The 17,395-nt window shown below is 39.8% G+C and overlaps 1 protein-coding gene across 2 annotated transcripts in view; it reads left to right on the forward strand.

Moving 5' to 3' along the window:
• Positions 1-17,395, forward strand: part of LOC104594211 (putative DUF21 domain-containing protein At3g13070, chloroplastic) — a 70,640-nt gene that overhangs the window by 20,574 nt on the left and 32,671 nt on the right. For both annotated transcript variants that reach the window (XM_010254407.3, XM_010254409.3), the window contains exon 6: positions 9,021-9,102. In XM_010254407.3, the coding sequence (XP_010252709.1) occupies positions 9,021-9,102 (82 nt within the window). The remainder of the gene's footprint in view (positions 1-9,020; positions 9,103-17,395) is intronic.

A 17,395-nucleotide genomic window follows, 5' to 3' on the forward strand; every position in this document is an offset into this window, starting at 1 on the left:
TTGTGAGGTAGGTGCTTCTCAATGTGTGGTGATTTTGTGGTGGTTTGTGTTGTGGTGACACCTTGTGGTAAGTATGCAATCTTGCCCAAGTGTTTCTAAAGTAGAAGGCTGATGATTCTTGGTGTTTTTCCTAAAGAAAAAGGTGTGTTACAGTAGTTGCATACTAGCTGTTTGACAATTTTCCTAGGTGACAAATCAGTGATCTCCTCTCACTCATGGTTTCATCAAATGGTAGCACTAAACCTATAGTGGATGTGCAATCGGTGAAACTCAATGGTACTAATTATATCCCATGGTCCAAGTCGGTTGAGGTATCTCTCATTGCAAGAGGCAAGTTGAAGTACATCAAGGAGGGTCCATTGAAAAGTGAATCAAAAGGGCACAATGAATGGGTACAAGAGAATGCCCAAATTATGAAATCACTTTGGAATAGTATAGAGAATCACATTAGTGTAAACCTTATGTTTCTAGACACGACCAAGGAGATTTGGGACCATGCCAAGCAATTGTACTCTGGACAAGGCAATGTCACAAGAATTTACTAGTTGTACCAAGACTATTTCTCTCTGCAACAAGGGGATAAAAGTGTTGAAGAATACTATGCTTCTCTAAAATGCTTAACTCAATGTTTATCAACCCCTATCCACTGATTTGAAGACTCAACAAGAACAATGAGAACATCTAGATGTAGCAAGATTTTTATCTGGGTTGATGTCTGAATTTGAACCAGTGCGGGCCCAAATCTTAGGGAGCAGTGATTTTCCATCATTGTCTGAGGTTTTCTCTCGCATAAGGAGAGCTTCAAATCCACATAGTGATTATCCCCCACCTTTAGAGAGATCAGCCATGGTGGTTTCCAGAGGAGGTTTTCCTAGTAGACATATGCGTGGTAGAGGTGGAGGAAATGTGAGGGGTTTTGGCCATGGGAATGGAGGTGCACGAGGAGGTGGTAGAGATTTTGGTGGTGCAAGGGGTGGTGGTGGTCATAGTGGTAGTGGCCGTGGTTCAGCCCATGAGTGCTCACATTGTGGACGAGGTCACACAATCAACTTTTGTTATGATCTTCATGGCCTTCCATCTTCTTGGGCTAACCAAGCAATGGTAGAAGGTGATTTTGGGAGTCTTAGTGTGATTGAATATGCTTCTACTTCCAATGTTGGTAAGGATAAAGACACAATTTCTTTCTCATGTGAGGAGTATGAAAAGCTTCGCCAATCTGCCTCTTCTAATTCTACCACTACTACACTTGTGAAGTCAGGTACTGCTTGTCTTGCTTCTAGTTCTTCACCTTCACCTTAGGGAATTGATTATGGAGCTTCAGACCACATGACTCTCCTCAGATATGTTTGTATCTTTGTCACCACCTTCTACCTCTCAAACCGTTACCTTAGCTGATAGTTCTTCTTCTGCTATTATTGGTACCGGTAATGTGTCTCTTGGTTCTGACCTTAATTTATGCTCTGTTTTTTATGTTTCTAAGTTTCCCTTTAGTCTTTAGTCTGTAAGTAAACTTACTCAAACCCATCATTGTTCAATAACATTTTATCCTTCATATTGTGTCTTTCAGGATCTCAAGACGGGAAAGATGATTGTTGGCGGTTGTGAAATTAGAGGACTATAGTACTATACTACTTGGATGACCATGGTCCTCAGAAGGCTCTGCATTCCTCTCTTACACCACACCAGTGGCATTGCCGTCTTGGTCATCCTTCTCTGCGTGTTTTGAAAAAGCAAGTCCCAACCTTGGAGTCTGTAACTTAAGCTAGATTGTGAGTCATGTCAGTTGAATAAACATCATAGAGTGTCTTTTGTTCCTAGGGATGATAAGAGAGTTCTGAGTCCTTTTGCTTTAGTCCAATCAGATGTTTGGGGTTCTAGTTGTGTGTCATCTAATAATGGATTCAGATATTTTGTAACATTTATTGATGACTATTCAAAAATGACATGGATTTACTTAATGAAAGATCATTCAGAATTCTTCTCTATTTTTCTATCTTTTCATGCTGAGATAAGAAATCGGTTCAGTGTATGCATTAAGGTGTTTCGTTCAGATAATGCCAAGGAATACTTTCATAATAATTTTCAGTCTTGTTTTGACTCTCATGGTATTATACATCAGTCCTCATGTTCACACACTCCTCAACAAAATGGTGTGGCTGAGAGAAAAAATCGCCATGTGATTGAAACTACTCGGGCCTTGTTGATTCAAATGTCAGTTTCTAAAATCTATTGGAGTGATATTCATAAAAAAAAAAAATCTATTGGAGTGATGCAGTTCTCACCTCTTGTTTTCTCATAAACTGTATGCCTTCTTCAGTCCTAGATGGTGAGTCACCTTTCTCTATCTTGTTTACTTCCACCTCGCCTTTCTCTCTTCCTCCTCGTGTGTTTGGTTGTGTGTTTTGTTCACAAATTGGGTCTAGGCCATCAGGCCATGATAAACTTGACTCTAGAGCTATTAGATGTGTTTTTCTTGGTTACTCTTGTACTCAAAAAGGTTACAAATGCTATGATCCTATTTTACGGAAAGCTTTTGTTGCTCCAGATGTTACCTTCTTTGAGAGTTTGCCCTATTTCTCTGGACGTGAACCTTCTCTTTCTATTCCTCTTCTCTCTGAATCTGGTGATGTCTTTATTCCCTTGCCTACTATGGAGGAGCATATTTGATCATCTATTCACAGAGCGTACTCTAGATGTGATAGACAACCAAAATTGTCGCTAGTAGTTGATCCAACTCCAACTTCTGACATGCCACCAGAGTCTTTGTCGTTGACAAATCCACCATCCTCAAATCTTGATCTTCCTATTACCCTTCGTCGAGGTAAGTGTACTTGCACAAATCACTCCTTTTCTTGGTATGTCTCCTTTGCTCACTTGTCTCCTTCACATCAACGTTTCATTTCCCTTCTATCCTCTATTTCTCTACTGTGTTCTCTACAGGAAGCCCTCTCATCTCTTAACTGGAAGAAGGCAATGCATGAAGAATTTCATGCTCTTCAGTCTAATAATACTTGGGATCTCACTTCCTTACCACCTGGGAAGCAAGCTGTTGGTTGTCGATGGGTATATACAGTTAAACACCGTCAAGATGGCAGTATTGAGTGGTTTAAAGCTCCTTTCTTTAGCAGCCCACTTTGGTTGGCTGGCCCCTATTTCAGCTTGATGTCAAAAATGCGTTTCTCCATGGTGATCTTCAAGATGAGGTATATATGGAGCAACCTCCTGGGTATGTTGCTCAGGGGGAGTCAAGAAAGGTGTGTTTATTGAAGAAGGCTATCTATGGGCTGAAGCAATCACTGTGGGCATGGTTTGGTCGTTTTAGTAGTGTGGTGCAAGATTTTGGCTTGAAACAATGCAGTGTTGATCACTCTGTGTTTATTAGAGACTCGTCATATGGGAAGATCGTTCTGGTAGTGTATGTTGATGATATTGTTCTCACTGGCAATGATACACATGGAATTGATGAGTTGAAACAATTCCTATAGCAATACTTTCAAACTAAAGATCTAGGAACCTTAAAGTACTTTATTGGAATTGTGGTAGCTTGATCGAAGTGGGGAATCTCTCTGTCCCAAAGAAAGTATGTTTTAGATATCTTGGATGAAACTGGGTTGTTAGGATCCAAGCTAGTTGAAACTCCCATGGATCCCAATGTGAAGATGATTGATAGTCAGGGGGAGCCATTAGAAGACCCTACAAGATATCGGAGACTAATAGGCAAGTTGATATATCTTACCATCACTAGGCTTGACATCTCCTTTAGAGTTGGAGTCCTCAGTCAATTCATGTAGAATCCAACAACTGCTCATTGGGATGGTGTTATGAGGCTAGGAGTAGCGCTAAAGCTGAATGCAGGGCATTGTCCCATGCTACTTATGAGCTAGTCTGGTTGAAGCATCTTCTGCAGGAGATGAATATCACAATTTGTCAACCCATTAAATTGTCTTGTGACAATCAAGCTACAACACATATTGCCTCTAATCCAGTGTTTCGTGAGAGAGAAAGTGACAAGTGGAGAGGTTGTTAATTGTTACTCACTATGTTAAATTTGAAAACCAAGTAGCTGATATTTTTACTAAAAGTGTGGGTCACTCAAGGATGGACTATATTTGTAACAAGATGGAACTTTATAATATATATGCTCCAACATGAGGGGGAGTGTTAGGATTGTTAGAAGTAGTTAACAGGGGTAGTATTGTCTTTTTCATGTTATTCTTTCTCTCTTATATCTACTGTAATTTTCCTGAGGGTATTATAGTCGTTTCAGCCTTGGTAGAATGTTAATACAACCTAGATCGACAGTAAGGAGAAGTGAACAGATTTCTCCTTTCTAGTCTTCCCTCTTTTCTTCTCCTTCTTTTCTCTTTCCCTTCCTTTTCTCTTCCTATCTTCTTCTCTTTCTTTCTTCTATCATTTTCTTCACTTTTTTCTTACTTTATTAAAGTTGGAACAGCCATAAAGTGATTTCTTCAATCTACACACCTTACCTTGCATCTCGTTGCCATATATACTAAGAGGAAGGGGCTTGTATACCTCTTCAGTGATATCACCATTTGGGAGTGCATTCTTAACATCAAACTGATACAAAGTCCAATCAGAGCTAATTGCTTAGGATAAAAAAACTCTCGCCAAAGTCATTTCAACAACTGGAGAAGAACTCTCAATGTAATCTATCCCATATACCTATGTATATCCTTTAGCAACAAAACGAGCCTTACACCTCTCAATTGACCCACCTGCACGATACTTGATAGTGAAAACCCACTTGCACCCAATAGGTTCCTTCCCAACTTACAAGTCAACAATGTCCAAAGTATTGTTTTTATGAAGGACTTCCATTTCAATCCTCATAGCATCCCTCTATTCTAGTGTGGGCCATGTGGCTAAGGCTTTTGAAATAGACATTGGGATGGGTTGAGAGGAAATGGAGGCTAGAAAGGCATAACAGGATGGGGACAACAAATTGTAGGAAAGGTGTTTGGAAATGCAAGGAAGTATACATTTCCTCTTACTTTTTCTCAAAGCAATGGGTAGGTTAAGGTCTGGAAACGAGGGTTCTGGCGGAGGAGGTGATGGACATGTCCTCTCTTCAGTACTTAGAAGTGCCTAAGATTCAACTGGAGGCATGGGATCAACCTGTGTTTGCCTTAGCCTTTGCCTCTGGTACCACTTCTAGAAAATAGGATGAGTGGTAAAAACTAGAGGACTAGCAGGAGGAGGGGGAGGAGAAGGAATGGAAGACCTCAAAGGAGAGAATCCCTCCATAGGAATGGGGGAAACCGTGGAGGGCTCGACAGAAGACTCAACTAGAGTTAAGCAAATGAAGGAATGAAGAAAACAACTCAAGAGATCTTTCCCCCTTAGATGGGCGATTATAAAAAGGAACTGACTCTGTAAATGTGACATCCATGGAAACAAAATGAGTGCCACTAATGGGATCAAAACAACAATACCCATTCTGTGTGGAGGCATAACCAAGGAAGATACACTTCTGAGCCTTGGGGTTAATCTTCTGTCTCTTAGAACTGGGAATGTGGACATAACAAGTGCAACCAAAGACCCACAGAGGAATGGAGAAAATCTCAACACTAGGAAAGAGGACTGCAAAAGGAGATTTTAACGCCAAGACTCGAGAATGCATGCGGTTAATTAGGTAGGTATTTGTTAAAACTGCATCACCCTAAAACTTCACAAGAACATGAGTAGCAAAAAGGATGCTCCTTGCAACTTCCACAATGTCTATTTTTCATCTCCACTACATTTTGTTGTGGAGTGTGGGCACAAGAACTCTGATGAACAACCCCAATCTTCTCAAGATAGGAGGTAAGGTCCTCAAAATATTCCTTAGCATTGTCCGATCGGAATATTTTGATGCGGGTGTTAAACTGAGTATGTGTTCATGGAAATGTTGCACAAGTTTAGGCATTTCAGCACGAGAGCACATAAGGTAAATCCAAGTATATCATGAAAAATCATCAATAAACAGGATGAAATATCTACAACCACTCATACACGGTAAATGGTAAGGCCCCCACACATCAGAGAACAATATTAAAAGGAACAATCAATCTTTTATTACTTGATGGATAAGTGTTTTACAATGCTTTGAGAATTTACAAGACTCACAATTTAGACTTGATAGACTGATTCCTTTAAATAACTCTAGAAACAATTGACTCAATGAAGAAAAAGACAAATGATCCAGACAACTATGACATAACATAATACGACTAGTGGACTTTGAAAAATAGATAGATCTCTTAGGTTGTACTTGGCTCTACTCAGGCATGTCTAATAGATAGATCTCATTCACCTCATGGCCACTTCTAATCACATTTTGAGGTTTCATGTCCTAAAAAACACAATATCAAGGGAAAATGTCACATTGCAATTTAGGGATTTAGTTAGATTACTAATTGAAAGCAAATTGGTATTTTTAGGTACATGAAGAACTGATGATAAGGTTAGGGCATTAGAGGTCTTAATGTCTCCCTTTCCCGTGATAGGGGCAAGAAATCCATTAGCAAGAGATATCTTATCTTGACCAGAAAGGAGTTGGTAAGAGGTAAATAATTGTGCAATACTGGTCATATGGTCAGAAAACACTAGAATCAATTATCCAAGGGGTTTTATGAGTACTTGAGACAGAAGCATGATGTGTAGTGGCACGAATACCCAAGTGAGCATATGTAGAGGAAGGAATAGTCTCTGAAGGAGCTGTAGCGGTGGACTCCAAATGATTGATTATTTAGCCATACTTCTCATACTCAACCTTGGCGGATGCTAGCTGTTCTCCCATTGACTTCTCTCCATCCTGTCCTTGTTTACCTTGTGAGGTGACTACATTTGCATTTTCACCTTTTTCAGTTTCAAACCTTTTTCCACAATTTTTTCTTGAGTTTGGCAGGAATGAGCTTTGGATGTAACTTCCAACAGGTGTCTTTAGTGTGTTTAGGCTTATTGCAGTATTCACAGATAACATCTTTCTTCCCAGTGTTAACCTTCGACTTCATCCTGATACTGGCATAGTGATCAACCTGCGGCTCGACAGACTGAACCTATCTTCTGCTTTCCTCACTGTTCACCATGGTATACGTTTGAGACAAAGTCACCTCATCCTTTGCTAAAACATTCTGCCTCACAATATCATACTTTGAGTTGAATCTGGTGAGGAACTCAAAGATCTGATTTCTCTCCACCAACTTTTTATATGTTTTTTTTTATAGGTAACAGAAAATATTTCATTATATAAACAGGAATGTATAGGAGATAATACAACTAGGGAGTGAGTACCCCTTAAAGCATGTGTAATCATTAAGTCCTATACAATCAGTCCCTACCCAACCCTTACCCCCAGGATCAGATTAACCTTTTATCCTTAAAACAGTTGAGCCTAAAATATTGTCACTCCTCTCAGGTGCCACCTGATTTTCTTTACCAAGTCTTGGTAGATCCAGGCTGCCTTCTTGTCGTTCTTTAGCCAGCTTACTACTACTTGGTAATCTCCTTCTATTAAAAGCCTTCTGAAATTTATTTTTTCTGCTAGTTGGACTACAAACAGTACAGAAGACAGTTCTGCCTTGGTTGAATCTCCTTGGGCAATAGGGCCCGAAAATAGAGCTAAGATAGCCCCCTCTTTATCCCTGAAAACCTCTATATGCCTGAAGGGCCTGGGTTACCAAAGCAACCACTTTTCTTCTTTTTCAAGATTCAAAATGTTTATGAAATAAATGGCCATAGTACCAAACAATCTCATAATTTAGGGGCTGGAATGCATTAGCAAATTCATCAAGATCCAAAACTATAGTTCAAGAAAGTTGGATACTGTCTACACAATAAGGTATAAAGCTGAGTTTTGATGGGAGTTTAGGTAATCTGGGGCCTTCAGGTGTAGGGGGAGCTTTAAAGAGACAGGGATGGTAAAATCTTGTCTCTTTACTTGGGGCCTATAGGGTTGGGTGACTTGTTAAGAGCTGAGGTGTAAGCTCTACTACAAGGATTGAGATTGGCTAAACAAATGGAACTATGTCAGATTGAAGTGGAAGGGGATTCAAGGATAGTAATGGAATGGAGGCAAGATTGAAATCTGGGAATCTGGACCTATAGGCAAGTCATGACAGAAATATGGGATCTTACAAGGGAAATTGATGTAACTTTCAGATGGGTTAGAAGATCCGCCAATGGTTTGTCTGATGGATTAATGAAACAAGGATCAACAAGGGGTGAACTCTTTTGGGCTGTTTTGTAATAGTGGATTACTTTGTGGGGTCAGTACTCCTCTTTGGAGTGTCTGACGTGTAATTATTTTATGAACTACTGAATGAAAGTTATTTCTGATAAAAAAAGGTTTGATAAGGTGGTAAAGAGGGAGTGAGTGGTTGGAAGAATGATGCACAAGCGAACAAACTAAAAGAGGATGCAGTCCAGATTCTACAGTCAGAAGTGGAAGGATCAAGTGAAACAGATCCAAAGAGCTGATTAGGCCTAAGCCTGCAAGAAATTCATGGTCTCTAAGCCCTCTCCTAAAACTTCTTTTTTATTTTATGTTTTCTCTTATACTTGGGATAGGTAAAGCCTACGAATTTTTGTGTACTCTTCAAATTATTTCTTCTTAATAAAGTCCTGATTACCAATCAAAAAAAGGAAAAAAAAAACAAAAACATAAACCTCACTTTTCAGTGAACCCTACTTTTCCTTCTCTTCTGATATGTCTTTTTTTGCTCCTATTTTGAGCTTGCTTAAATTATTTCTTGAAATCCAATCATGCAATAATGGTGTAAGTTTTGCCTATACTGTGAGAAGTAGCACCTCATGCCTTTCCTTGGGGATGATTGTAATGCCTATACTTACTGATTTTTAATAAAATTTCACTTATCAAAAAAAAAAAAATAAATAATGGTGTAAGCTTTGGGGGCCATAGATTTCTTGTTAAATTGTTATCCATGGGTTACCTAAAGAGGTTTTCTGTTTGTTCATATTGCTTCTGCTGTTTCTTCACGCTCATGACTGCTGTTATGTAGTGAACCATATGTTACTGAAGATGAGTTGAAGTTGATGCTGCGAGGGGCAGAGCTGAGTGGAGCAATTGAGGAGGAAGAACAGGTAATAGGATATTGTATATGAATATTGAATTATTTTGCAGACTTGTGTTTGTGGTCCTTGGTTATGTTTTCTGTGAATTTAGCTTCTGAGCCTGACATTGTTTAATAATTATCTGTGTTTTCTTTTTTTATTATTTTTTTCACTTCCACTGTTAATCCTCTCTTTTCTGCATTAGGCTTGCTAATGTCTGGGATCCTTCATTCCACTCCAGTCTCCAATAACTTCCTAACCTCTCTCAAACTACCTTCATTAAAAACTTTGACTCCTCTCTTATCTTTGTCTTCCAATATCCCAAAGAGGGCCCGAGGATGGTTAGTTAAACCTTCCTACAAAAACTTTGTTGATTGTGGATGCTGAAAATAGGGTACTGATGTTGTAAAAGAAAAAAGAAAAAAATGAAGAGTGTTTTTCGCTTTCTGCAACATATCAGATATGACCCTTCCCCAGGTTCAAGGGTAAAATTTTGGGAAGATCTGTGTTGGGGAGAAACAGCCCTTCTGTCTCTCATTCCATAGATTGCATAAATTGTCAGCTTACAAACATAAATCAATAGCACAAATGGCATAGCTTGAAAATGGAAACCTCTCTTGGAATCTAGATTCTAGGGCTGAAAAGGGGTTGAGAAACTGGAGTCTGTGGGAGCCATTAATCTTCTAAACATTTTTAACTGAGTTGTGTTATCTCCAGCTGATGAGGATGAGTGAATATGAGTGTTATGTATGTGACCAAAAGCTTTAAGACTGTTGGAATTTGTCAAGCAAAGCTATTTAACCTTTAGGATTGTAACATAACACTATGTTTTTGTACCCAACATTGGGCAGATCTAACTCCGGTGGCAGGTAGCCCTTTTCCCAACTGCCCTCACTCCAGTGGTAGGTAGCGTTTTCCACAACAGCTCTCACTCTGGCAGCACCTAGCGCTTACCACAATCGCTCTTGCTTTGGCAACAGGTAGCCCTTTCCTTTTGGTAGCTCTCACTTTGCTCCAGGTAGCCCTTTCAATTATGTCTTTCACTCTACTCTAGGTATCTTTCCTGTGACAGAGCTCACTCTGCTCTAGGTAGCCCATCTCTCGTGTAGTGCTTCTCATGATCAAAATATGCAATGTGGTGGTAGGCTTCGATACCAATTCTTATTTGACCAACATACCAATTCTTATTCGATGCCAAAAGCCTTTGATCAATATACCAATCCTTCCAATGTGTTTAACCTTTAGGACCATAACAGTGGGCTCCCAACACTTGTACTTTTTCCTTTTCTTTTTTACAGCCTTTCACCAAGTCTCTACCCCATCCAACCCCTTCCATTTGAAAAGCTTTATGGTCTGGACTCTCTCCCTCAAAAGATAGGCTTCATAGAAAGCAAAAGAACTGGTGTATATCCCCACTTGTGTGCATGGCATTACACCAGTCAAGTATTTTGGAGTTGTTTGACATGTACTCCTTTAAATCTTGTTCAAAAAGGTGTTATGGCATTACACCAGTCACCAGGAATGCTATCATTTGTGCATTTGGGGTGAGAGAAACACACCATTGTTTGAGCACAAAGAACAGAGCCCACAGAACCTGATTGAACTTATAAAGGTTAAATTGCATTTTGGCACTGATTACTGATGAGTATGAGGGGGTAACAGTGAATGATTTAATGAGAGGGTATAAAATAGCCAAATAGTATCATTGAATTCCTCAAGGTGTTACTAGATTAAATTTTAAAACAAAATTTTGATGGGTGTAGCCTTGGCAGCCCAAGAGCTTCCAGTATTAGGGGAGTGATTAGGAATGAAGAAGGTTGTTGAGAATGCTTGGACAAGGTGTTCTAGTCTTTTCATCATCTTTTGTATTTGGGTACTCAAGTATGGGCTTTCTTGTAATTTTTCTTCCAAGTATAGATAGCTTTTTTGAGGGTGTGAACAGTAACACACACTCCTCTCTTTGATACATTCTTCTTCCTCTTCCTCTCCTTCTTCTTCTTCTCTCTTCTCTTCTACAAACCCTAGAACAACTTGGTATCAAAATGAGGTAGAGGCTCTTAGGAACACTTATTCTACTAATCCTCTCTTGCGAGATGACATGTTGATGTCAGACTACCGTTGGATGGCGTTAATAGTCTGTATAGGTGACGACGACAGTCGATGTCGTCGATGAATCTTACATGATTTTGGTTTGCCTTGATTTTAAAAGTTTTTTGGTACAACTCTTGTGGCTATTTGAAGCTTCTATGATTTTTTGTGGATTTTTCAAGGAGAAAACCACAAAATTCCAGATCTGATGTCGAGCCTCATACAACGAGTTTAAATGGGGTTTTCTGCTGCAAAACCTAGACCATTTGATCGTTTTACATGTTGGGAGTGAAAGGAAGTGGTCCCATAATTTTCTAAGCCCTATACAATTTTTGGGAGATTTTCTTCTCCTTCTATTTTGTTGCCAACCTAGTCTTTTGGCCTCCTCATGTCTCTTAACCGTGTGGTGACCTATTTTCAACTTTTGTTTCCAAATTTGTTTGACTCAGTGTCAAAATTGTGTGTACTCATTGTTAGGATAATATTAATGTGGTGTACTCATTGTCAAAAACCTAGGCACACCCATGAAACCTGTTGCGAATTGAATGGGAAACCGAAATGGGCACAGGAATTGGGTAAGAAATCAGCACAAGAGCCAAGCAAGAAGCCATACCAGAAGAAGTTTACTTCGGCTTACTTAGCAGCTCATGAACATCAGAGTACTTCTTAGGGCTGCCCTCCTTGTTCTGACCCAAAGGAAGATATTATCAATTCCTTCCGTGACCACCTAGAGCAATATGGTAGGGCTCTCCGCAATGCTGATTCTAGACCCACACCTTCTACTTCTTTTGCCTCCTCAGGTAATTCTGCCTTAGCTTTCCATGTGTCTACTGATAACCCGAAATCCCCATGGATCATTGATTATGGTGCATCCAACCACATGACTAGTAAGTCAACCTTGTTTCAAACATATTCTCTTCTCTCAGGCAGAGATAAAGTGAGGATACCAGATGGATCCTTCTCCTCCATTGCTGGTCAAGGGTCTATATCTTTGCCCTTTGGCCTCTCTTTATCTAATGTCCTACATGTTCCAAAATTACCTATTAATTTGTTATCCATTAGTAGTATTACTCATGCTTTGAATTGCTCAGCAACCTTTCTTCCACATTCTTGTGTTTTTCAGGATTTGGCTACCAGGAGGACGATTGGTAGAGGGAACATGGTGGATGGTCTCTATGTGCTAGAGAACAAAGTTGGTCTTACAGTTTTAGAGTCTTTGAGTCTGTCGAATAAGAGTCAAATTATTTTGTGGCACCATCGTTTGGGCCATGTTTCTTTTGAGTCTTTGAAGTTTTTGTTTCCAGAGTTGTTTAAGTCTTTGTCTGTTAGTGATTTTCAGTGTCAAGTGTGCCAACCGAGTAAACATTGTAGAACCTCTTTCCCTTTACGTAATAAAAGATTAGAGTTTCCTTTTCAAATTGTGTATTCAGATGTGTGGGGACCTGTTAATATTCTGACTGAGAATGGTTACAAATATTTTATTTCTTTTGTTGACTTCTCTCGCTACACTTGGATTTACCTTATGCATTCATGGGAGGAAGTTCCTAAACTTGTGAAAGACTTTCAGCGTATGGTTTACACCCAATTTCAATCTGAGATCCGGATCTTCTAATCAGATAATGTCAAGGAATATTTCCATGGAGACCTCACTGATTTCTTTGCCTCCTGTGGCTCTCAACACAGAAGCTCTTGTGCCAAAACCCCACAACAAAATGGGGTTGCAGAAAGGAAAAACTGACATCTCCTTGAAGTTGCTCGAGGATTAATGTTACAGATGAATGTTCCTAAAAGATTTTGGGTGGATGTTGTTCTAACTGCTGCCTATGTCATCAATAGAACACCATCTCGGGTATTGGAATATAGGTCTCCTCATCAGCTCCTTTTCCCTAAAGCTCCTTTGTTTCCTATCCCTATGTGGGTCTTTGGGTGTAAGTGTTTTGTTCATGATCTCTCTCCTACTCGTGGTAAGCTTGATCCCAAAGCTATTGTGTGTATTTTTCTTGGTTATCCGGTATCCCCTTGCTTAGAAAGGATATCGTTGTTTTGACCATGTGTAAAAAAAAATACTGTGTCTCTCTAGATGTCTCTTTCTTTGAAGATGTTCCCTACTTCCCTGTTTCTCCTCAGGGGGAGAGTAGAGTTGAGGAGAAACAGAGTCAGACTCAAATTTTGTTGCCCTCTATTCCTAAGCCTCCTCCATTTCGTGTCTTTCGGAGATTGCGCTACAAAAATCAAGGCCAACAGAGTTCAAAAGCCATAGAGCCATCGGAAACCATGCCACCAATGCCATCAAAATTTCAGGGGCTGGATCCTTCACCCCACCCAGGTACTATTGTTCCAATTGATGTTCCTGAACCTATTGATATTGATACTTCAAGTTGTGATCTAAACCTCCCTATTGCAAAAAGGAAGGGTGCCAGATCATGCACCACAAACCACCCTATATCTCATTTTTTATCTTATGAGAATGTCTCATCTTCCTTTCGTGCTTTTCTATCCTCCATTGATAGTATTCCCCTTCCCAAGAGTGTTGTGGAGGCCTTACTTATTCCTGAGTGGACAAATGCAATGAAAGAAGAGATCAATGCTCTCCACAAGAATGGCATGTGGGAACTGGTAGATCTTCCTAAGGGAAAGGAACCTGTAGGGTGCAAATGGGTCTTCTCTATAAAACATAAGGCAGATGAGTCTGTGGAAAGTTACAAGGCTTGGCTAGTTGCGAAAGGTTTCACACAGGTGCATGGAGTTGATTATGCCGAGACTTTTGCTCCGGTTGCAAAAATGAACTCTATCCGGGTTCTCCTGTCTTTAGCTGCAAATCTTGAATGGGAGCTTCACCAACTTGACATAAAGAATGCCTTCCTGAATGGTGATTTGGAAGAAGAAGTGTATATGACTCAATCCTTTGGTTTCTGTGCTAAGGGAAGTGAACAGAAAGTCTGCAAATTGAAGAAATCTTTGTATGGTCTAAAGCAATCTCCAAGAGCTTGATTTAGCAGGTTTCATAAAGTAGTTCAACAGATGGGTTTTAAGCAGTGCCAATCTGATCACACACTTTTTGCAAGGAGGGAACAAGGAAAAACAACAGCCTTGATTGTCTATGCAGATGATATTGTCATCACTGGAGACTGGGTCTCAGAGATTCATAGGTTAAAAAAATTTCTCGCTACACAATTTGAGGTAAAGAACTTGGGGCACTTGTGTTACTTCTTTGGTATTGAAGTTGCTCACTCTCAGCAAGGCATCTTCGTTTCCCAAAGGAAATACACCCTGGATCTCCTAAAGGATACAAGGCATCTAGGAGCTAAACCAACTGACACACCTATAGATGTTAATCACAAACTTGGGGATTGTAGTGGTGAATTCTTGAAAGATCCAAGGCAGTACCAAAGACTTGTAGGCAAGCTTCTCTACCTATCCATGACCAGGCCTGACATAGCATACGCTGTGGGTGCCCTCAGTCAGTTCATGCATGCACCCAAGGGCACACCTAGAGGCAGCATATAGAGTTCTTAGGTACCTGAAGAAATTTCCAGGGATAGGTTTACTCTTTAAGAAACATGGGCACATGAAAGTAGATGTGTATATTGACGTAGATTGGGCCGGCTGAGTGGATGATAGAAAATCCACCAGCGGATATTGTACCTTTGTTGGTGGAAACCTTGTGACTTGATGAAGCAAAAAACAGAGTGTGGTGGCCAGGTCAAGTGCAGAGGCGGAATACAGGGCTATGTCACATGGAGTTGCAGAGTTACTGGATCAAGAACCTATTGAGTGAGTTAGGATTTCCCTTTGATGATCCTATGTCACTCTATTGTGATAACAAAGCTGCCATCAACATTTCAGCCAACCCAATTCTCCATGATAGAACTAAGCATATTGAAGTGGACAAACATTTCATCAGAGAATTGAGAAGGGGCAAGTGTGCACTCCTACATTAGGTCTGATGAACAACTTGCAGATGTACTTACTAAAGGATTATGTTCACTACGACATTATGATCTTTGTGAGAAGTTGGGGATGATTGACATCTACGCCCCAACTTGAGGGGGGGATGAAATATGTAATATATGCCGTAGAAGGGTATTTTGGTCTTTTTCTTTTTTTTATTTTGTCTTGTTTGCCCTAACATTTAAATAACATTGTTGGGTGCCGCCATCATTAAGAATTTTTGGCTCTCACGTCATTCTTCTTCTCCACCTTCTTCTTCTTCTTCTTCTTCTTCTTCTCCTCTTCTTCTTGCTGAAAACAGAATGTAAAGTTAGTCATTTTTCTAAACAATGTACAACCACATACTTTGCAAGTAGTAAAAGAAGTAATATTGTTTTCCATTTCATTCATACTGATGTTTGGAGCCCATATGCTATCCCTTGCATGGGTGGATATAAATACTTCATTCTCTTCATTGATGACTACAACCAGTATACATGGTTCTACTTGATGAAAAGTTAGGATGAGGGAATGCCAAGGAATACTTTGAAAATCATTTGTGTAGGCTCCTTAAAGATTAGGGAATTATTCACCAAAGTTCATGCAATCATACTCCACAATAAAATGGGGTTGTTGAAAGGAAGAACAAACATGTGGTTGAAGTTGATCGTGGTTTATTGTTTCAAACTCATGTTACCACTCGGTTTTGGGGTGATACTGTTGAGACAATTGTGTATCTCATTAACAAGTTTCCATCAAGGGTCCTTAACCTTTGGTCTCCACGTCAGCTTCTCTTCCTTGATGAACCCTTTTTTAATCTACCCCTCAGGATCTTCGGTTGTGTTTGTTTTGTTCATGATATGAGTCCTACCTAGCATAAATTTGATCCTAAATCAATTAAATGTGTTTTCCTTGGTTACTCTCCAATTCAGAAAGGTTATAGATGTTTTGATCCTCTCTCTGGCAAGAGATATGTTTCTAAGGATTTTACCTTTATGGAGTCCTCTTTTTTCCAGTCATGCCGTCCTTCTCTTCAGGGAAGAATGCAAGTGAAGATTGGACTCCTAACTCCTTTTTGTCATTTGTTCCTATCACTGTTTCTCCTCCTTCCTCCCTTGTAATGATGATATTCATTCCCCTCCTCCTCCTATGTATTGGCCTCAGTCCTGGCAGCAGTTTTTCATTAGGTGTAGTAAGAGAGTGGCTCTTGAATCTGAATGCTCATCACAATCAGATCTCCCAAACTCAGGTACTCTTGAACCTCCTGATAATTTTGTTTTTGATCCTGACCTTGATCTTCCTATTGCCATCCGAAAAGGAAAGAGGGCATGCAACAAGTATGAACTAGAGAGATGGAGGCCCTGATAAAGAACCAGACTTGGGAGATTGTTTCGTGTCCCAAGGATAAGATTCTTGTCGGGTGTAAGTGGGTTTACGCCTTAGTTTTCAAGGTGCCAAGGTGAGGCTAGACAACAGGGGGGCCCCTTGTCACCTAGCTGCCTAGGCATTGCCTAGGCGATGGATTTTTTCAAGTAAAAACATGTATCCTAGGGTAGTTTCCTAGGTTCCATAATCATATGTCCTTGATAAATATCCATAATCTTCATAAGAAAAGTATAAACTTCATGTTAAAGTATGGAAAATCAACATATTCCACAATATTCATTAGAAGAAAAAGAAGAAATAAAAGAAAATTAAAAAAATATAGGGGCTGACTGTTAATTATTGAAGGAGACCAATTAGGAGTTCAGAATTTGCTTATTGAAGGAGATTCCAAAGTCGTTGTTGGGTTGGTTAAAAAATCCAGCTTCAGTTATTTGGTGCTACAGGGATATTATGAGGAAAGCTAATTGGTTTTCAAGGAACATGACTGTTATTTATCAGTGGGTGGGTAGAACAGCTAATACCATAGCGGATGGGTTAGCTAAGCAAGGGGTTTCAAAGGAACATTTATTCTGGGCAGCTCTGTAAACTCTCATCTCCTAGTCTGATGTAATACATTGTTGTTGTTGAGGAGAGGTACCAGCTCGTGCCTCTCCTTGGGCAGGCTGTTTTGTATTCTGATTATTATGAATAAATTATCATTCATTTATCAAAAGAAGAAGAAGAAGAAGAAAATGTTGATTGGACAACATTTTACGTTCTTCCTTACTTATTGGTTTAGGTTTTGAAGTCTTCGAGGGTTCAATACAGCATTTATATTCTTAATATAAAGGTTTTTTATAACACGCTATAGAAAACTGCTTGGCGATTAAGCGAGGCGAGCCTCCAAGGGCGCCTAGTCACCTAGGCGCCTACCTAGGTG

Source organism: Nelumbo nucifera, chromosome 1 (genome assembly GCF_055504915.1).
Source record: "Nelumbo nucifera cultivar China Antique chromosome 1, China Antique-T2T, whole genome shotgun sequence".
NCBI classification, from domain to species: domain Eukaryota; kingdom Viridiplantae; phylum Streptophyta; class Magnoliopsida; order Proteales; family Nelumbonaceae; genus Nelumbo; species Nelumbo nucifera.